This window comes from Sorex fumeus, unplaced genomic scaffold (assembly GCF_029834395.1).
Source record: "Sorex fumeus unplaced genomic scaffold, SorFum_2.1 ptg000092l, whole genome shotgun sequence".
Lineage (NCBI taxonomy): Eukaryota > Metazoa > Chordata > Mammalia > Eulipotyphla > Soricidae > Sorex > Sorex fumeus.
The window spans coordinates 11,166,983-11,188,490 of NW_026606149.1; the positions used below are offsets into that span (position 1 = coordinate 11,166,983).

The 21,508-nt window shown below is 52.2% G+C and overlaps 1 protein-coding gene across 2 annotated transcripts in view; it reads left to right on the top strand.

The window, feature by feature from the left end:
- The window catches only part of ATP9B (ATPase phospholipid transporting 9B (putative)), a 124,042-nt gene that overhangs the window by 72,445 nt on the left and 30,089 nt on the right, over positions 1–21,508 (top strand). For both annotated transcript variants that reach the window (XM_056131486.1, XM_056131487.1), the window contains one exon: positions 20,867–21,027. In XM_056131486.1, the coding sequence (XP_055987461.1) occupies positions 20,867–21,027 (161 nt within the window). The remainder of the gene's footprint in view (positions 1–20,866; positions 21,028–21,508) is intronic.

Below are 21,508 nucleotides of genomic sequence, written 5' to 3' on the forward strand. Positions count from 1 at the left end.
CATTCATTGTTCCTCTGGGCAAGCAGTTCATTATTGCATTTCCTCCTTCCTCTTCCTTTCTTGCTGCTCTTTCTTCTTTACCAGCTTTCTAGATCTCTGACTGTAGGAGAATGCACCCCATAGCAAAACAGACATCTTCTTTTTCAGGAGGGTGGAGGGTGGGGTTTCTACATCAGTCGGTGCTCAGGTTACTCCTGCTGCTGCACTCAGGAATTTCTCCTGGTGGACTTGGGGGATGCCGGAGATCAAACCCGGTCAGCTGCATGCAAAGCACGTGCCCTGCCTGCTGTACCAGTGCTCCAGCCCCACGACAGGCAATCTTGAGATTTGCAGAGCTGGATTTAGAGCCTGGACTGGGACAGCCAGCTCTCCCAGACAGCGAGCTCCCTCTCAGTGGGGCTGAGAGTTTGGTGCACATGATAGGCCATGCCGCAGGGCAGCTCTGGTGCACTGCAGGAGCGCTGCTCCGCCGAGGCACTCTGCCGTCAGGAGGGGTCTCGGGAGGAGTCTCTTGTCTGGCAATTGCCGTGCACTCCTGTGAATGAAATGCTGGTGTCCCGAGACCACAATTAGAACATTGCCAAACTGGCTACAGTAGACCAGAAGCAGCGTCACTCACCTCGAAACACTGATTTGTTCCGAGAAAGAGAAGAGCGAGTCTGTGATGGAGAAGCTGCCCTGGGAAGATGTCTCCTGGGTGTCCCCTTGTCACCGTGGTATGGACAGGAGGGATGGGAGCTTTGCTGCCCCTAAGACTCTGTGCTACACTCGTCCCTCAGGGGAACCTGGCACGGCGGTTTCTCCCCTTCCCACTGTTCCTTGCTTCCGTTACTGACGACCTCATATCGGTGTATATTGTGGGGGCATTGTGTGTGCGGCAGTGGGGGGAGAATGTGCAGATCTGTGTGACTGCTCAGATGGAAAAATGCTGCAGTGAACACGGTGCTGGTTTCAAAAACAAAGGTAATGGAGCAGCAGTGAGGTGGCAAGCTCGGATCACATGGTGAGAATGAGGAGTGCACAGCTTTATCCGTGCTCAATGCCCACTTGGCAGGACTGACCGCCGTGAACGCTGCAGACCCACAGCATGTTCTGGCAAAGAGGGGTCTCTGTGGGTCATCATAGAGCTGACCAGATATTAGGGCCACCTCCAGCTTAGACCCTGGGGCACACCTATACTTATGCCCCAGGACATGCTTATACTCACATCCAGGCAACCTGTACCCACAACCCCAGGACACGCCCGTATTCACAGTCCAGGGCACACGCTTGTACTCACACCTCCACACACACCTGCACTCACATCTCAGGGCGCACCTGTACTCACACCTCAGCCCCTTAGTACCATCCCTCAGGATGGGCTGCCTAACCCACAACATCCTGTACTGCTCCCCTTTTTAGGCTTATTCTCAAACCCACTGTGGGGCACTTGACTCATACTGACTCTTCCTTTGGAGCCCTGTTGTACACGTGCCTGAGACAAGGCTGTTTCCCTGAGTCTGTAGGCACGTTTGCACCTGCACCCATACCTCTCCCCCAGGGGCCACTGCCAGCCGGGGTTTGGGCCATGCTGCTCGAGCTGCCTGCCTCCTCCGCACGGCCCTGCTCGTCCCGTGTTATTTCTCCCACCCTGGGCCTGTAGCTTTTTATTCTACAGTTCAGTTCGTTTTCCCCAGATTTGGGGGTTGGAATCAGCCCTGGGACATAAAGTCAGCACAGGTGGTGATGCCTGCCTTGCATATGGCTGGCCCCACTCTGGTCCCGGCACTGTATATCCAGCCATCCTTGATGCTGAGCCAGGACTACTCTAAAGCCCCCAGAATGTGAGGCCCCACAGTTCTGTGTGCTGGAGTAAAATCCAAGGTGAGGAGAAACTGACGCTGGCTGTTCCGAGACCGGCTGCTTCCCTCGGCTCACAGCAGTGTGCACCAGGGAGGCAGCTATGCTCGAGTTTGAACAAATCAAAAGTTTTTATTACTAAGCAATTACTTTTACAATAATATTTGGTGGAAGTTTAAATTATATGGAGTGCAAGTTGAATAATGGACTGCTTTATAAAACCTAGCTTTAGATATATTTAATAAGATGAATCTTGATTACATTTAAGAGGAAAAAAATTCTTACAGGAGGTTAAGAAAAATCAATTGTGACAGGCTGCCATTTCCATGCCATTCATAGTAATAAGTTACTCAGAGCCAGAGCATCAGGGATGAAATGATAATACAAATTGCTTCAAGCAGTTACTGTAATCCCTCGGGCATATTGATATGTGTTTCTAATAAAAAGGCTTTCAGACATCTCGCTGACAGACAGACAGGCGATATGGCCATTATGTTCAGTAGGCTCAGCTTGTTGTCCTCAGAATCGCTGTAAAGGCCTCAGATAAGAGAACAAAACGGAGTCGGCTGTGGTGTGTGTTGCAGGTTGAAATTTCAAGACTATTTTGGAGAACAGCTTTCTTATTTTGTCTTATAAAAGGACAGTTTATTAATATTTAAAAGTGTTGACTCATTAAAATATTACAATAGAATAACTTTGCCCTTGTCTTGGCTGCATGTAACCTAGCACGCCATAGTCCTTACAAATACCAAAATATTTTCGGGCTTAAATACATAGGTTTAAAGCCGGTGATGTGCCCTGAAAGAGCGGTCTGCAGACTGCAGGAGTCCGGTCGGTCTGCAGAGATGAAGGATTTTCACAGCTTGGCTGTGGATGCTGTCAGCATTTACCACTCACAGTGTCTCCTTGGGAGAAGACAAGGCAGGAACAGCCCACAGGAAGTCAGCGGGTGACCTCGAGTGCCCCACAGCACACAGCCACCATACCGACCGCTGACGTGGACTGCAGTTTCCGTGCCCAGCGGTGAGGGGCAGCGCTCAAAGGGCTGAAAGAGTTGCATGGAGTTTCTCGTTCCTTGCAGCATGCGTTTGATGATGAAGCAGGTGTCCTAACCAGGAAACATTCACATCCTCTACATAGAGACTGTGTCAACAGACTCCCAAAGGTGAAGGGCTGGGGGTTTGAGAGCTCCCCAGCTCCATCCCTCAGCTCTGCAGAGATGTGGAATCAACCTGAGAAGCAGATCACCATTTACCTGATCGTGGTCATCCTTTGGAAATTGGTGGTACCTGTGAGAATGACTTAAATTGTGACACAGGCATCTGAGTCCATGCGAAGTTACAAAGCCTCTGATTACCAGGTAATCTGGAACATCTCTGCGGGCCTGTGTGGCCTGGGACAAGCGGCTCACAACAGCCCCTGTGGTGTGTGGGCAGACAACCATGTTGTTGGAAGCAGAAGAGTGAAGTGTTGTGGTTTCCTGGGACACAGAGATAGTCTGGATGGATAGTCTGGAGGTCCCTTGTCACAGGCTCAGAAACCAACCATGTGTATGCAGTGGGGACAGAAGCCAAGTCTGAAATTTCCAAGATCCACTCATTGTGGGGCTGGAAAGATAGCACAGCAGGTAGGGCATGGCATTTGCCTTGCACACAGCAGACCCAGGTTCGATGCCCAGCATCCCATATGGTCCCCTGAGCACTACCAGGATTAATTCCTGAGTGCAAAGCCAAGAGTAACCCCTGCGCATCGCCAGGTGTGACCCAAAAAGCAAAAAAAGAAAAAAGAAATCAAGATTCGCTCATTGGGAAGGGGTGCTGCTCCGTGATTGTCTCACAGCAAGCTCTCATGCCCTGCACTGGCCCCAGGACGGGACTCCTTGTGGGGTCAGGGAGCAGGACCTGGTATACTCTTGTGCCAGAATGACCCAGGTTGACTAAGCCCTGGGTAAGGGCTGCCCCCAGGCTCCCTGTCCTCCCAGCCTCCCACCAGGCCTGCCCTGACTTCCTTACTCTCAGGGGACACCTTTTTTCTTTTCTCTCAAGGGACAGCTGTGTCCTCTCCCTCAGGATGGTTGTGTCCTCTCAGGGCACATCCATGTTCTCACTCTGAGGATGGTTGTATACTCTCGAGACAACTCTCTCCTCACTCTGAGGATGGCGGTGTCCTATCAGAAGAGCTATGCCCTCACTTTCAGGGGACAGCTGTGTCTTCTCTCGCAGGATGGCTGCATCTTCACTCGGGGTAGCTGTGTCCTCTCAGGGGATAGTTGTGTTGTCATTCTCAAGGGACGGCTGTCTCCTCTCATGGGATGGCTGTGTCCTCTCTCTAGGGAATGGCTGTGTCTTCACTCTCAGGGAATGGCCACGTCCTCACTCTTGGGAGAATGACTGTATCCTCTCAGGGGATGGCTGTATCCTCTCTCAGGGGACGGCTATATCCTCCGAGGACAACTGTGTCCTCTCAGGGAACGACTCTGTCTTCATTCTCAGGGGATGGTTGTGTCCTGTCAGGGAATGGCTGTGTCCTCTGTCTCTCAGGAGCAGCTCCTGTTTCTCCTTCCTGAGGGAGAATTTGCACATCTGACCTTACCTTACTTTCACCTGAAAATATATTCTAAATGTTATTTTCTTAGATCTATTTGTTGATGTTAGGGTAGAACTATAGCAGCCTTCCTTTGTAAAGATTGCATGGAGAGAATTTAAGATTAAGATTAAGCAGTTTTGTCCCCTGTGTCATTTGCATGGCCAGATAATAAAAACTTTCTGCCCTCTAAGGGCATCGCTGAGACCCTCCTCCCTGATGTCAGCTGCACTGCGAGTCCAAAGCTCTTGAATGCTTGGGGTGTTGGGATCTGCTCTCTGAACACAGAGCCCCTGGAGGCCTTCTGTGGCCGGCCCTGGGATCAGGCGGCAGCGCTCTGTGGAGGAGGCCGTCCATGTCCCTCCCACCGGCTCCTGAGGTTTGGCCTTGGTGCAGCTCTGCTAGTCAGAGACCAGAAAAGCAACTGCTGAGAAGTGGGGCATCAGGAGGTGTCAAGCGAGGGCCTTTAGAGAACCAGGGTTGGCGTGGCCATGACGGCATGCTCATGCAAGAGAAGGCTCTGGCTTCACCGTGGCTGTGCTTCTGGGCCCCTGCCCTACGGTGAAGTCCCGCCTCTGGTGCTGAGAGACGGTCAGAACCAACCGTCACACTCTTCTGACGATGACACTCTTGACCCAGGCCTGGTTTACAGAAACATGAAACGAATCATTTCTGCTAAAGATCGTGAACCTGGGCTGGTGCGACAGGGCATCGGGAGGGCACTTGCCTCACACAAGGCCAACCCGGATCACTGGGAGTGATCCCTGAGTGCAAGAGCCAGGGCTGGCCCAGCCCTCCACCCCACCTCCCCCCAAACAAACCCATGATCACAACACACAAGGGGTCACACCTCACCTGACGCAGGTGGGGCACCCACTCTACCATGCCTCCCCTGACCCGACTCAGCTCTCACCTCACCCCGACCCCTCCCTGCCGCCAGCTCTCCGGGCTGTGGGGGTCCCTGGAGCAGCTACAGCTGCAGGAGGTGCAGTCAGCCCCTGAGCTGCTCTGTCTCTGGACGGATGCCCGGGCATGTTGGGGAGGTGGCAGCTTTGCAGGAGCAGCAGTGCGGGGTGGGAGACTGTTTGGGCAGGCAGGCAGAGCTGGTGCCCGTAGGCTCAGCTTCATGCCTGAGACACAGCCTGAATGGGTGGGGAGAGGATGTGGGTTTAAGGGGATGTGGGGGGGTTGTGGGGGGAACATGGGGGTGGGGATGTGGGTGTGTTGGTGGGGCTGAGGGGGTGGGTGTGGGTGTGAGGGTGTGGAGAGGGAGAGAGATGTTTGCTTTTCTGTTCTTTAGAGGGACGATTCTGAGTGTCCGTTCTTGACGGGCGCTTACATTGTCCCTTGTTCAGCTAATGGGAACCCTTTCAATCCAGGGTCTTCCCCTTTATCACAAACTTGTAAACATTTTCACCTCTGCCACAAAAATATTCCCGACCCCCGGACCCTGCCTGGCCCTTTACTAGCCATGGGGTGTCGACTTGACGCCTGGGACCTGGGTGTGCCATGGCTTCTGCATGGTGAGGCTGGAGCCGGATGGCAGGAATGGTGACTGGTGAGTGTATGCTGACACCTGGCCACAGGAATCATGTCTGAGGCTTCACCCTGCCTCTCTCCCCACGGCACTGCCTGCCGTGTGTTGGGCCATTGGAGACTGTGGCCCTCGGTGCCTGTGGTGTGTCCCCCTTCTTTGCCACCTTTTCCTGCCCTCTTGCCTCAGTTCTCATGTCTCTCGTGGCTAAGCTGACAGGTACCAGGATACCCTGCTTGGACATGTCCTGTTACCGTTCAGAAGTTGTGGGCACATTGGGTCATTCTTCTCGACTTCCTTCGTGAGCCGTGAGTTCTGTAGACCTTGGCCAGCACTTTCCTATGCCTGAGGTACTTGGGAATGAGCAGTGGGCAAGCCACGGGGCGGGCAACACTCCAGCCGTCTCCCAAAGGTACACATTGGGCAGCTTTTCTCCTGCACTGATCCAGAGCACCCCAGTTCTTGCTGAGCGTACACAGGCCAGCCTGCCCCGTGGAGAGCCCAGGCAGATGGCACCTCCGTGGCCCTCTCCTGCGTTCCCACAAACAATAAGCCACATTGGCCCTTTCTGAGCCTGCAGGTCAAGGAACAGGGACTCTGGGGGTCTGTCTGCCTCTGTTGGTTTCAGGAATCAGAGACAAACTGTTTGAAACAGGAATTTCTGAGTACCTTTTTTCTCTTGCCCACATTTTGTATGTAGTAAACCCTCAGTGACCAGTGGTTGGTTTGGGTGTGACTTCTGACTGACGCTCAGGATGATCGTTGTCATGCTACAGATGAAGAGGCTGTCACCTTCCCTACTTGGTGTCCCTGGGGCTGGAGCAATTGTCCAGCGGGTAGGGCATTTGCCTTGCACGCAGCCAACACGGGTTCGATTCCCAGCGTCCCATATGGTCCCCTAAGCACTGCCAGGAGTAACTCCTGAATGCAAAGCCAGGAGTAACCCCAGTGCATAGCCGGTGTGACCCAAAAAGAAAAGGAAGAAAAAAAATAAGATTCCCTACTCCTATCCCAACTGGCCCCTGTGGTTGGGGTAGCTCCTGCCTGACAGCACTCCTGCGGGAGACCACCCTCAGCTCCCAGAGCACAGAGACACACACTGCGGCTAAACAAAGCTCATTAACCTGTGGAAATGATCATCTTGTGTTTGATACAATTTAGTGAAGGATTTATTTTGTTTTGGTTGAGTATTTAGTCATTCAAGCAACAATTTTGTTAACTTAAAGCCAATAATTTGTTTTCTTATTACCATTACAAAAATTGTTTCATAGCCTTAAGATACAGACATGGTCTGAAACACACATTGTAGAGAACAGAATTTTCATAATGGATCAATTTAATATGTTTTTAATTCCAAACAACATAAAGAAAAATGGCTACTTGCGGAGTTTCGTCTTGGTGTGAGACGATGTATTTGCAGACAGATGTGGTCACAGTGCAATGTGCACAACAGCGGGGACCGTGAAGGGAGTCCAGTCTGCACTAAGAGCAAAAGATGCCTGAGTCTACCTGGCTCAGATGAAACGGCAGCCTGGGATTCCTGGACAGGAGTCCTAAGAACTTCAGAGATGGTTCATTAGCACTCTTACCTAAGAGCAGGGGGGAAAAAAAAGCAAACGGAGTTTCAGCTGCTGCTTATTTGTACAGTTACATTAAGTGCAAGTCACATGGCTCAGGCCTGGCATGCTGTGTTCTTGGCCTGTCATGTGGCTCAGGCACGGCTGTGTTCTTGGTCACACCTAGTGCATATTACATGACTCAGGGACAGCATGCTGTGATCTTGGTTCACTCTGAGCTGGAAGGAGGATGAAGGCAGCGAGCTTGGAAGCCTCAGCAGCTGCGGCCAGAGTGGCGGTGCTGTCCACGGAGGCTGCATGGTGGGTTCCCAGCAGGGCAGACTGTCCTGTGGGCTTCTTCAGGGCTGTGGAGGCAGGTTTTCCCAGAAGGCTGTTCTCCTGTCCCTGGCGGAAGGGCTCCTCCATGCCCCGTGGACTTCTGCACGGGTTTGAGTGAGCTTCTCTGTCAGGTCTGCTCTGTTCTGCTGGAACGTGGTTCATTTGGTCATGGTCATCTCTCAGAACTGCTTGTCATCCCGAGACTCGCTGTCCAGCTTCATACACTTCTTGACTCCAGAGGCCTGTGGCCCTGGGCACCCTGGTGACCGCAGGCTCGGTCAGAGTACCAGGCACAGCCATTTCCTTGCTGTTGGCCAGGGCGACGCGGCCTATTGAGCTAAGCGCACTCTGCTTGGGACGCTCCAGGCCAGTATCGGCACACTGAGGCAGAGAGGAGTCAAGCCTGAAAGAAGCCGTGTGCCAATAAAATACTATGTTGCTGTAGAAAAGATGAAGTCCTCGAACCAGGCTGTTTCACCTGGGGTGCCCCACCAGAGGGGGGCAGATGAGACCCCCCTCCCCGCCCCAAGGGACCCAGCCCCAGCAGCCAGAAACCTCCAGAACCCAACCTCCGCCCTGCTCACAGCTACTCTCCACATGCTCGGGCCAAGCCACACCCACGAGTGAACCTTTCCCTGGACCGAGCAGCCACATTTGCAGACGTGCGACACTTCATGGACACACCCTACCCATGGTGCAAGAGTACCGTACCACATTTGATGGGGTTGAAAGTAGGAAGCAGCCAACCTTAGAGGGAAATAATTTATTATTTCGGTTCGGCAGGAATTAGGGTTTGGGATAGAAGCACCCGAAATATGGTGGTGAGAAGATGTTATAGTGGTGGGATTGGTTTTGAATATTAAATATCATCAAATATTGTGAACTACTTTATAAAATGAAAAAAAGAAAAAAGATGAAGTCATGAAATTTGCCTTTAAGTGAATGGATTATATCATGCTAAGTGAAATAAATCAGAGAGACAAGCATAGAATGACTGCACTCATTTGTGGAATACAAAATAACATCGTATAAGACTGACACCCAAGGACAATAGAGACAAGGGCCAGGAGAATTGCTCCATGGACTGGAAACTTGTCTCATGCTGACGGAGAGGGCTGCTGGGATAGAGAAGGGACCACTAAGTTGGATTGCTGGGATGGGAGAGGTGTGCTGAAAGTAGACAAAGGACCAAACACGGTGGTGCCTCAGTATCTGTATTGCAAACCATGATGCCCAAAAGTAGAGGGAATAGAAGGCAGGGGGTTGGGTGGGAGTGGCAGGAGGGATTTGGGGACGTAAGTGGTGGGAAATGTACACTGGTGGAAGGATGGGTGTTTGATCATTGTATGGCTGAAACTCAAACATGAAGGCTGTATACTCTGTCTCCTGGTGATTCCGTTTCAAAAGAGCTGTGTGCCTGACCTGGCGCTGCAGCCGCTGTTCCTCAAGGAGGGCACGGAGGCCGCAGGTGCGGGCCCAGGAGAGCCGGGCGGCTGTCCCTGCCCCGAGGATCAGCGCTTGGAGGTCTGGGGGTCCCATGCTTCCCCATGCATGTGTGTGTGGTGGCATTGTCGCTGCTGGGCAGGACACCCTTCTGTGTGGTGGCCTGGAGTGTGGTGGGAGGTGTGGGAGCAGAGCCCTGCTAGGAGGTAGTGGCTGCAGGGTCCCCGCCCCTGGATCTCAGTGTGAGAACTGAAGCTTGGAGGGAAAGGGGATCAGCCCAGACCCCTGCGCAGACCGAGCCAGTGCAGTCCCTGTCACTGGCAGAGCCTGTCGCCCATGGTGGCCGTGACAGGAGATAGGACGGCAGTGTTGGCCTCTGTGTATTATCCACGCTTATAATAGGCCCCTGCAAGCGAACTCCTTTGAATCCCAGTCATTACTGTGCCATTCCTACTATTATGTCATACTTACTTTGAAGGAAGATTGAAGAAAAATGAGCTTACCTGCCGCGTGGCATTGTGAAGAGAAATGCTGTGAGGATTACATTGTGTTTCCAGCATCTCTCTTCTGTTTCTCTGATCGTCTGTTTTCTGCTATAAGTTGTGATTGTTCTGTAGGAGAACTTGACTCTATAGTTCTGTGATTGTTCTGTGGAATAACTGGATCCTGTGGTTCTGTGATTGTTCTGCAGGAGAATTGGGTTCTATCGTTCTATGATTTTAGTAGGAGGATGAGTTCTAGTTCTATGATTGTTCAATGGGAGGACTGGGTTCTATATTTCGAAGATTGTTCTGTGGTAGTACTGGGTTTTGTATGTCTAAGATTGTTCTTTGAGAGGACTGGGTCCTGTAGTTCTGTGATTGTTCTGCAGGCAGACTGGGTTCTATAGTTCTGTGATTGTTCTGTAGGGAGACTGGGTTTTATAGTTCAGTGATTGTTCTATGACAGTACCGGGTTCTGTTGTTCTGTGATTGTTCTGTAGGAAGACCGGGTTCTATAGTTTTGTGATTGTTCTACAGGAGCACTGGATTCTGTAGTTCTGTGATTGTTTTGTAGGGAGACTGGGTTTTATAGTTCGATGATTGTTCTATGGGAGGACCGGGTTCTGTAGTTCGGATTGTTCTTCAGGAGAACCAGGTTCTATAGTTCTGTGATTGTTCTTCAGGAGAACCGGGTTCTATAGTCCTGTGATTGTTCAGTGGTAGGCCTGTGTTTATTATTCTGTGATTGTTCTATGGAATGACTGGCTTCTGTGATTGTTCTGTAGGAGGACTGCATTCTGTAGTTCTGTGGTTGTCCTATGGAAATTTGGGGTTTCTGATCTGAGTTGCCCTCAGTCCATTGCTTGTCTTCATGAGTGCTGGCCCCCCAGAGGTCTGTGGCCCAGGGAGCTCATTACCCCTGGCCGATCATTGCTGGCATGTGCACCCTGCACACCCCGATTTACTTCCATGGTAGCAGCACCTGCTGGGCTGTTTACCTCCTCAGTGGCCTCTGTTGCCTCCGCCAGCTCTTCTGTTTCCTTCATCCAGTCACGTCTTCACTGCCATGAAAAGAGCTTTTTTATAAACAGTGTTTCTGAACAAAGCATGTTTATCCAGAAGAAAATGTTTCGCTAGAAAAGCTCTGCAGGCCAGAACTGGGGGTACCGAGGGGAGCCTCTCTAACCCAGCTGCTTAGGGGGCTCTGCCCTAGTGGACACCTGGGCTCAGATGGCCACAGGCACGGTGGCAGGCACCTGGAAGTCCAGCCCAGCCTCTGACAGACGTGAGGTAGCTCTGCACCCAGGAAGAGAAGGGACATGGACATATGTGACCTGCTACACCCAGGAAGCTAAGGGGTGTGGGCACATGTGACCTGCTGTACCCAGGAAGCAAAGGAACGTGGACATGTGTGGCCTGCTGCACGCAGGAAGCACACGCCAGAATCTGCCGCTGTGGAGCACACTTTTGCTGCCTCGTCTCCGACGTGCTCTTGCACATGGTCTAGTCAGTCACGCACCAGTGGGCACATGCTTGGGAGCACACAATAGTCCTCAGCACTGGACAACCTGCCCCCTCACCCCGTCACTGCCCCCTCACAGCACACTGGCTCCTCCTGTTCCTCTGCCACCCCTCCCCCCACACCAGCACCTCCTACCCCTCCCTCCCCCTCCCCCACTGGTACCTCCTGCCCTCCCACACCTTCGCTGGCAGAGTTGGGCACATGTGTTCTTGATGTCACACTTGGTGTCTCCTTTCATCTCTGTCAGAGGTGAGGGGCAGCTGGCGGGCCCTACAGACCCCTTAAGAGCAGTTTCTAGCCTCATCCGCTCCCAGCTCATCGACGACTGGGACTCAAGCTTGTTTTTTCACAGGTAATGTATGTCCTAACACCGGAACACTCATGCCCTGATCTTGCGAGGGCCAGGCCTGGTGGCAGACGCCTCGGCTTTGTCTCAGTGCCAGCTCAGGCAGCTGCCCTGGGGGTGGTGGCGCATGCAGAGTGTGCGTCCCCTGAGAGGACACCACGGGCCTGTGGAGAGGGCCCTTGTCCTGAGTACGCACCCCTCTGTGAGCCTGACAGCCAGACCAAAGCACCTTTAGGTCCGTTTGCATTTTAGTTCATGAGGTCTGAGAGGTAGTGGCCATCCTGTAAAGGCCATTGTTCGCCAGACGCTGAGTTCAGTCTGTTGGATGAGTTGTGGTTGTGCTTGCGGCCTATTTTGTGGCAGGATCATTTTCATGGAGTTTTGCGGAAGACTGGAATCCTTTTGTGGAAGTGGATCGGCTTGAGTAAGGGCGCTTGCCGGTAGCACCATATTAGATGGATGTATTTTACTTGTAATTTAGAGAACAAGAAGAAGACCCTGATTTGGAGCCTAAACTGTCCCCTGCAGCACCGGCCCAGCTGATCATGGCGAACGGGAAAGATGTGTATATCAAATAGTTTACAAAATGAAGCCAGCTGTGTTTCCCTACAGACTGTGGCTTCCTGACATGCACCATTAAACCTTATTAGCTACTTCCTTTTACAAAGATTCTTGTAGTCTTGAGCATTGCATATTAACATTTTCTGCCCCTCCAACTGGAAATTATTTGCTTTATTGTAGAGTGTCAACTTGCTCTAGTTTCTGATGCGTTCTAATTGGTACTTTAGAGTATAATCATCGTGAGATACCACGCCATGCATTTCTTTATTTGGAAATTAATACAGACCTTTTCACTTTATCTGTCAATCTGGGCAACTTTTCACACAATTCCCAACTCTTGGGATTGCTTACAAGCCATTAAGTATGAAATGGTTCATAAAATGTCTGTGAAGATACAGAGTAGCACAAAAATTTCAGATGGTTTAAAAAACAGTTACATTTTGCCAAGATACTGATAATAAATCTCTTAAATACACAGTTTTAATAATAGAGGGGTGATTAAGCAAGATGAAAAGTTTATTTAACCATATTCGGCTTATAATGTAAATTTTTCAGTAAATCCACTAGCCCCACGCCGTTCTCGTTCGGACGTTGGGCACCGTGGGCCTTGAGCCCTCCCTGATGCGGTCCCCATGGGGCTGGGCACCTGCCAGGGGCTGTGCTGGTGCTGGCAGGGAGAGGGGGTGGACAGCAGCGCTGCCTCTCCTCCAGAAGCTGAGTCTGAGCTCCTGAGGTGTTCAGTGGCTGTCCCCAGGGAGCGCCGTGAGTCCTGGCAGGCCAACACGCCAGGCATGGCGGGAGCGTCTGGAGCTCAGACCCTCTCAGGCTGCTCCGCAACGGGAATCTCAGGAGTGGAGCCTGGCCCAGCCTCAGGGTCACAGTCGGGGTCGCAGGCCCGGCCTAGACCATCCCCGGGCAGGCGTCTGTGAGGGCCACAGTGAGTCACCTGTTTGCTGAGACAGACACCACCTCCCACTTTGCCTCCTGGAGAAAAAGCCGCCAAGGTTCCCCACCCAGAGGATCTCCATCCTCCTGCCGCCTCGAGTCCTCGCCTTCCCCAGCCTGCGTCCTCTTAAAGCCACTTCTCGAACAGGCCCCTGCTCGAGCACAGGTTGGGTTTCTGCAGAGGTGCCGGTTATTCCCTGCCTTTGAGCAAGTGTGGGTTTCCCTGGAGGGCTGCGGGCCATGCACGGGGCTCTCCTCCCCGCCGGCACAGCTCCCGGCTGTCACCCACGTGCTGAGGGCCCTTCCGTGTGTATTCAGTCGTGCCAGGGGCATGCAGCCTGCAGCGGACTGCAAAGTGCCCCCAGCCCCCAGTGTTGTTTTATTTGGAGGCCACACCTGGTGATCAGGTGGGGGCAATGCCCTTCTGGCTCCAGGGGCGCCTCTGCCCAGGCCGCAGGAGTCAGATCCCTAAGGGAAGCCTTGCTTTGTTTGTTTTTGGCTTTTTGGGTCACACCCGAGGCAATGCTCAGGAGTAACTCCTGGCTCTTCACTGAGGAATTACTCTTAGTGGTGCTCACAGGACCATATGAGATGTTGGGAATCGAACCCGGGCCAGCCACATGCAAGGCAAACACCCTCCCTGATGTCCTGTTGCTCAGAAGCCCGCTTTGAAGCCACTAGAGCCTCTTGGAGAAATCTCTTCATGTTCTTGGGGTTGGAGGCTCGCAGGTCAGGGTCTTTAAAGTCTTCCCAGAAGTGTGGCCAGTCGGGCCCAGCTTCCCATGCTGGTGTTCCTGCTCGGGGTCTCAGGCCAGCGTGTCTTTAGACCTCAAGCCTTGGGTGCCAACATCACCACTGTCTGCTGCCATTCAAGTGAATACCACGTCCCCAAAGCCCGGAGTCTGAGGCCTGACTCAGGTCCTGGCTGGCTCTTGGGGCGGCAGGTGGCTTTGGCCCTGGCAGAGATCCTGTGAGTGGGCTTTGGGCCCTGGGTCCCCACAGCCAGTGCCTGTGCCCGGTGACAGGGCTCCACCAAGGTGGCAAGTTCTCGTTCTGGTTTTTATTCCCCTCCTTGACAGTCTTGTATATTAAAGGCAGTAGGTCTTGACTTAAATTCTATTTTTGTTGTTGTTGTTTTATTTGGAGGCCACACCTGGTGATCAGGGCTTATTCCTGGCTCTGCATTCAGGGTTTATTCCTTGCGTGCTCGGGGACCATGTGGGATGCTGGGGATCAAATTTGGGTCGGCCACCTGCAAGGCAAGCACCCTGCCAGCGGTTCTATCTCGCCCCTTGACTTGAATTCTAAAAGATAAAAATATTCAAAACATTTTTCTTTTAAAAAATAAAATATTTTAAGTATGCTGAATTGTTGAATTAGAGATGAAGTTCTGCTTTCAGAATTCTGGAAAAATAAACACCAATCTTGGGCGCCCTCTGCTGGCCAAGTCGCCATGTGCCACGCCTTTGCTTCCACAGCCAAGTCAGAGCCCAGTGCTTGGGGTTTCGCTCGTGAGCGGGCGCTGCGGTTCCCTCCTTCCAGATTCCCAACTTCCACATCGCCCTCTGGGCATTTGAAGGATGACATCAGGGACCAGACAGCTCCGAGATCCCGCGGTTTTCAGGCCTCATTCGCATCCATAGAGTAGAAGTCAAATTTCTGACTGGTTCCTAGACTTTTGGCTTTTCTCTCCAGAGTGGATATTTAATTTTAACCTGGGGGTGCCCAGGCGTGTCTCCTGGACTGGGCCCATTAGTGCTTTCAGGTCAGCGTGCTCTCAGTTTGGTTTGAAATGTGGCTTCGGGGTATCACGAGTTCTGAACATTTGATACTATTTATAATATTGAACAGTGGGAGATGGCTCTGGCCACTGCTGAAGTCACTGCTCTAATCCTCTCCCTTTGGACGCCCTGGTGGAGCGGCCACAGACTCCAGACGGTCCCTGATGGGCCAGCGTGTCGTGTGGACGGAGCGCGCCCCCAAGTGCCAGGCAGGCCCGTGTGCGAGCACTGTCATCCTGCCCCTCCCTCCCTCCCACGCCACACTGAGCCGTCATCCCCACATGTGCAGATGGTAGGAGTAGCTGCACCCGGCCTCTGCTCCTCGGAGTCCCGCTGTGGCTGACGCAGGGGCACACCCGCCCCAGCACCGGTCCTGGGCAGGACTACGGATCGGCCATTCTGTGTCTCTTTGAGGACCCCCCCCCCCAACTCTGGAAACGGTAGCTTCCTTGTTGAATAGGTGATCTTTGAACTGAGACATTTTTGTTGTTTTTATATAAGCCGTAGCCACTAAATTTTTGCTTTAAATATAAAAAGGAAAGTATCTGATGCACTAACTCTATAGAAAAGGCAAGAAACACCCCAGCATGGTAGCTGCAGAGTAGTCAGGCCACGTCCGTTGGTGAATGTGAGGAAATCAGGCCCCTTCGGGAAGGACTTGGGACTGTGCTGTGCATGCAGCAGGTCTGGTTCCGAGGGGGAGCTTGACAGTGTGGGCAACAAGGAGCGTGGCTGAGCGCACAGGCCACCGAGGCTGCAGTGACACTGGCAGAGGAGCTGGGAGAGGGGCCTGCGGTCGCCAAGGGAACAGGGACTGCTGCGAGAGGTGAGCCGAGAGGGGAAGGCTGGTGACTCTGCGGTGTTAAGGGTTCCAGACGCCCCAACACCGCGTGGCTTGAGACCCGGAGGGGAGGGAGTGCCAAGGGCCTCCCGCCCGCCCATCAGTTCTGTGCTCCCAGCCCTCACCCCAGCTGCCGGGCAGTGCCTCTCAGGGCTGCCCACACCGAGCCTGCCGCAGGGAAACCACGTCCCGTTGTCTGTAGTGGGAGTGGCTTTCAGACATTCCGCTTCTGTCTTTGCTCTTCCAGCATTCCTTGCAGAGATCCTTCAGAGCAAGTTTTGAAGAAAGGTGACACTGGTTTGGTGGTCCCACTGTTACTGCAGAAATGTTCTGACCCGGGACAGTATCCCTGTCGCTTGAGCGTCAGTGTGACCCGGATTTCCTGATGGCAACCTGGAGGCCACCCAGGCAGGCACTCGCTCTCGGGAGGTGCTGTGGGGTGGGCTGGACCAGTGAGGGCTGTGGGGGTGGGCTAGGGCAGTGCTGTGCTGGGGAGGGGGGCAGGAGCTGTGCTGGGGAAGGGCTGGAGCTGTGCTGTGCTGGGTGGGGTAGGCTGGAGCCATGCTGTGCTGGTGGTCAGGCAGCCGTGAGGCTGTCAGCCCGGCACGCGCTCCCTGAAGCCCGCTTTCCTGGTGAAGCAGGAGACTACCGTATTTACCGCTGATTGTTGGTGTAAACCATTATTTTACTGAGAACCATTAGCTATTTTAAAACTTGGTACATAAATTAAAGAGGAGCTAAATGGATTTGTGATCGTCGCCATTAGTAGCGTTTTAGATGATACAGGCAATTATTGTGTTCATTATCCTAGAACAGCCCCTCTGCAGAACCGTCCTGGTATCTTAGGCATTAGGCACAAATTTTCCCTTAGAGATTAAAATTTCCAGTAGCGTATTTAATTTTGCTATCACAGTTGTTTCAAATAAAACAAATATTATGACAAGTACAAGAAAATTTGCTTTACTAATATAGGAAATTACATAAATGTTTAAAATTGCTTCTACTTAATTTACTTTTTCCTGTACAGTTATAATTACTTCAAGTGATTAATAATAATCTTTATGGATGAAACAGTTGCAGTCATAGCAGAAGGTGTCTGGTCTATCCAGGTGCTTCAGTAATTTTCTTAAAGGAGAGATTCACATCAAAACTCACCGGGTGCCAGAGCAATAGTGCGTCGGGGAGGGGTCTTGCCTTGTGTGCAGCCGAACTGGGTTCTCTCGCTGGCGCCTCATCTGGTTACCTGAGCGCCAAGCGTGGCGCAAGAAACAAAAACCGAGAGCAGAATTCGACTGTCTTCTCTTTCTAGAATTTAAGCATCGATTATTTTCTTTTCATTGTGTTTTCGGCAGAAAAAGTTCAGATCACCCAATAAACTTTGTCTTGGTTGCAGTTTTTCCTGGAGAGAAAGTCTCAGTTCAGGAGTGTTTCCTGGGCAGATTCAGGGACTCTGTGTGTGTGTGTGTGTGTGTGTGTGTGTGTGTGTGTGTGTGTGTGTGTGTGCGCGCGCGCGCGTGCAGGGACAGCCCGTGTATATGTGTGTGTGTACAGATACGGGGACAGCCTATGTGCGTTCATGGGTGCAGGGAGCCTGTGTGGAGGTGGCCAGGGCCACTTTCCCAGGTGTGCTCACCACCAGGCGCCAGCCACATCTGTCTGCACTTCCGAGAGCACTGAGGCTCAGAACTGTCTGCTTTTCACACCTTTAATCTGTGTATGCGGTTTTTCAAAGGCAAGTGTGTACTCACTTCTGCCTGTTTTTGCCCCAACTCTTACAGTCTCTGTGATGCAGGAGAAGTTTGAGGTAGTGGTTATGCATTTTGTAAGACAGTGATTCTTTATTTTATTACAAAAAAAGACCAACTCTGGAAGGCCAGATTAAATCATTCCTTTCACTTTTTAATGGGATTTGGATGAATAGAGTGAAATATGCACTTTGCATTCATTGATAGCATCTTTAGGTTGAGGTAATTGAGTCTTTTTTCCCTGACTGAATGAATAATGGCTTCATCTGACCTCAGTGAGGCCTGAAACTTCGAGTGCCTTTGTCGCAGCCCGGGAGCTGGGCTTTGAAACATGCTCTGCTTCCCGGCCTTAATTTTTCTTCATTTTAAACCAGAAACCTATTTTTCTCAATAATTCAAGCATAAACTATGGAGTAGTTGAAGTAGCGGAAATTGCAAGATATTTGTCCTCGTTGCACGGCTTTTTAAATGGGGTTGATAAATCAGGCGGGGCCTTCAGCTGCCTGGTTCTCAGGGGAAGAAGGCCAACCTGCATCCCTGCTGGAAGCTTCCAGAACTTACTGGCCTCTGCCCGACTCTGGGACTGGCCCCTCCTCATCAGGGCACCTGTTGTTGTCAGGCTTTCTCCTTGGGGACCTGGAAGTGACCAGAGAAGCCAAGGAGGGGCGGGGCCTGGAGGAGAGGGGCGGGGCCTGGTGGGTTGGCTGGGTCGGGAGAGGGCGGGGCCTAGAGTGTGGGCGGGTCCGGAGGAGGGGCTGGTGGTGGGCGGGGCCGGGCGGGCCTCTGGGGCCGGCCCCTTTCCTGCATGTGGGCTCCAGGCTCCTGTGAACGAAGGACAATCTCGTTTCTGTGCTTTGCCGTGTGCGCCTGCCCGACCTCTCCTGGTCCTGATGTGCGTTTCCCCAGGATCGGCGATGCAGCGCCTCTTCTCGCGTGCCCCCTGGCCAGATGTACGTCTTTTTGGTGGAAGTGCCCACTCCATGTTTTTGGATGGAGTTGGTTACCTTTTCCTTGCTAAGCTCTGTCAGTGCTCGACGTGCCACGGTTGTTGGCTCTGTCAGGCAGTGGTGAGCAGGTATTCTCTCCAGGTCGGTGGGCTGTCTGTGTATCCTGCTGATCTCCCGTGGTCGAGCAGCTTTACTTGCTTCTGTTTGTCCTGGGGGGATGTGGGGGCAGAGGGACACTCACCGCTGGTGGGAATGTCGTCGGGTGCATCTTTTTTGGAAACAATATGACCCTTCTCAAAAATCTAAGATTTTAAGCATGCTGAAAGTAGACTCTAGACCAAACATGATCGCCACCCAATGCCTCTTTTGCAAACCACAACACCCAAAAGGAGAAAGAGAACAAAAGGGAATGCCCTGCCACAGAGGCAGGGGTGGGATGGGGGGTGGGAGGGATACTGGGACCCGTGGTGGTGGAAAATGGGCACTGGTGGAGGGACGGATACTCGATCATTGTATAGTCAAAATCCAAGCACAAAAATTTATAAGTCTATTAACTGTACCTCATGGTGTTTCACTAATAAAAATTTTTAAAAAAAACCTAAGATTTGAGCTTCCATGTGACCCAGCAGTTCCACTTCTCAGCACCTTTCCAAAGGGCCCAGACACACTGTTCAGGAAAGAGATTTGCACCTGTGTGTTCACACAATAGCCAAGATCTCCAAACAACCCAAGTGCCCAGTAAATGAGACGATTAAAAAAAAATCATGGTGTTGTGGAAAACTACTGAGCAGTAAGAAAAGATGAAATCATGCAGTTTGCTTCCCCACCCAGAAGGAACTAGAGGATCTCATGCTGAGAGAAGTCAGTCAGCAGGAGGCAGAGGCAGAGGCAGAGTGCCCTCTCTCAGATGTGAGGTGGAAAGAAGCGTACTAAAGGAACACCGGGCGGCCAGTGGCTGCAGAGCCGGGGAATTGGGGGTGGGAGGAGGGGAGCAGGCACTCTGGCAGTTGGTGTCGTGTGGCGTGCCGTGTGCACGAAACCACCACGGACAGTACCGTGAACACAGCGTACACAGTAGAGCAGTAAGAACATGGGGGGGGGGGGGGGGGCAGAGTCTTAGCACAGCGGGGAGGGCATTTGCCTTGCACAAGGCCAACCCAGGCTCAGTCCCCAGCATCCCATAGGGTCCCCTGAGCATTGCCAGGAGTGACCCCTGAACATAACCCAAAAGTAACACACACACTCGCAAAAAATAGGGGAGGCATTAACCAACACACTACATTAAGAAGGAACATCTGACTTAGAGTTATTTTTGTTTTTTATTAAAATAAATATTTATGTTCATGGTATAGCATCATCCAGTTTTTCTTATAGACAGACTCTTGTAAGTAAAATCTCAAGGCTTAGTAATTTCTGAGGACCTTAGTGTTCAGGATAAAACAGAATAGACCTTTAAGTTTATTTGACTCACGGGTTTCCATAACTACATGATTGGATTTCTGGCAGAGTCTCATGTTTTCTTCCTAACTGCAATTCTGTCGTTCTCATGAGACTGTGTCAAATATTAATCAAAACCAGATACAGACTAATCATGTACAAAGGTGGGAAAGGCCAGAGCGAGGTCGCAAAGTCATCGATGAGCTCAGAGATTCTCAAGCTGCAGATTGACAGAATTCCACTTGCACGTTTTGGACGCCGTAGTTTCTGTGTGGTCGCTTCCCTCAGAATTCACCTCGGTTCAGGAGCCCCCATGGCAGCAGGCCGGGGCTGTGTGTGCCTGCAGTGCTGGGCCCATTGTCAGGTGACTGGCGGTGCCTGGCACAGAGCAGAGGCCTCACTCGCAGGTGCTCGCTGAGGAAGCCGTTGAGAGGGAGCATAGATGTGCGCCCGCAGGCCCCGCCACCCAGAGCACGCGGTGCTCACCCCAGCCCCAGCCCTGTCCATGGGAGCCTTGTCACCTGGAACTCAGAGCCCACCCTCGGAGGTGTCCCGCACTGTCCAGGAGATCGTGCGCTCGTATCTGGGCCCTCTTCAGCCCGAAGTTCTGCAAAGGGACTGATGCTTCCTCTCCTCATCCCACCGAGCCGGCCAGAGTGCAGGGTGTAGGCTCTGAGGATGGAGAGGGCTTCTTCCCACTCACCACTCCGGGGCTGCCGAGCTGCCTGTCCCCAGCCTCAGGGGAAGGCACAGCTGCTGTCCCAAAGACGCTCGGGGCAAGTGGTCCAGGGATCAGGCATTGTTTTCAGAAACTGCCTGGGCCCTAAGAAGCTCTGAGGGGGAGAGCAGTGACAACCACATGTGTGACTCAGGCTGGCTCAGCGGGTTCAGAAGGGCCGTGCTCCATGGTCATGCCTCTGCGTCTCTGGAGGCAAGCAGGTCTTAACTCTGTGTGTTTCCCTCAGGTGGGTTTGCTGGACCTCGAGCTCAACCGCCTGACCAAAGCACTGTTTCTGGCTCTCGTGGCTCTGTCGGGCGTCATGGTGACCCTGCATGGCTTTGTGGGGCCCTGGTACCGCAATCTCTTCCGGTTCCTCCTGCTCTTCTCCTATATCATCCCCATAAGGTAGGTGGACGTGGCCCAGCAGGCCTCGGGTTGACTGGGATCTGTTTTCTCACACACTTGAGGAGGAGCGAGGAACCCGTGCACACAAGGGGCACCCTGTAGAAAAAGACGCTGCGAGGGGCGAATTGTATGTGAACCACCTTGAAGGCCCTGCTTTCCATGCACAGAGGGACTGCTGCCATAGTCCAAACAGTTGGGAGAGATTTCGTGATAAAACATGAACACAACAAATAGTTTTATTTATTATGGTTTTCATTTCTAGTTCCTTGGAGCTCTGTGTAATAACTGGCATTTAGAAGTTCCTTGATTTAAAGTAGCATCAGAGTCAGAGTGATAATAGAGCCGGTAGGGCGTTTGCCTTGCACACAACTGACCCAGATTCGAACCCCAGCGTCACATATGGTCCCCTGAGCACCGCCAAGAGTAATTCATGAGTGCAGAGCTAGGATTGGCCCCTGAGCATTTCCAGGTGTGATGCAAA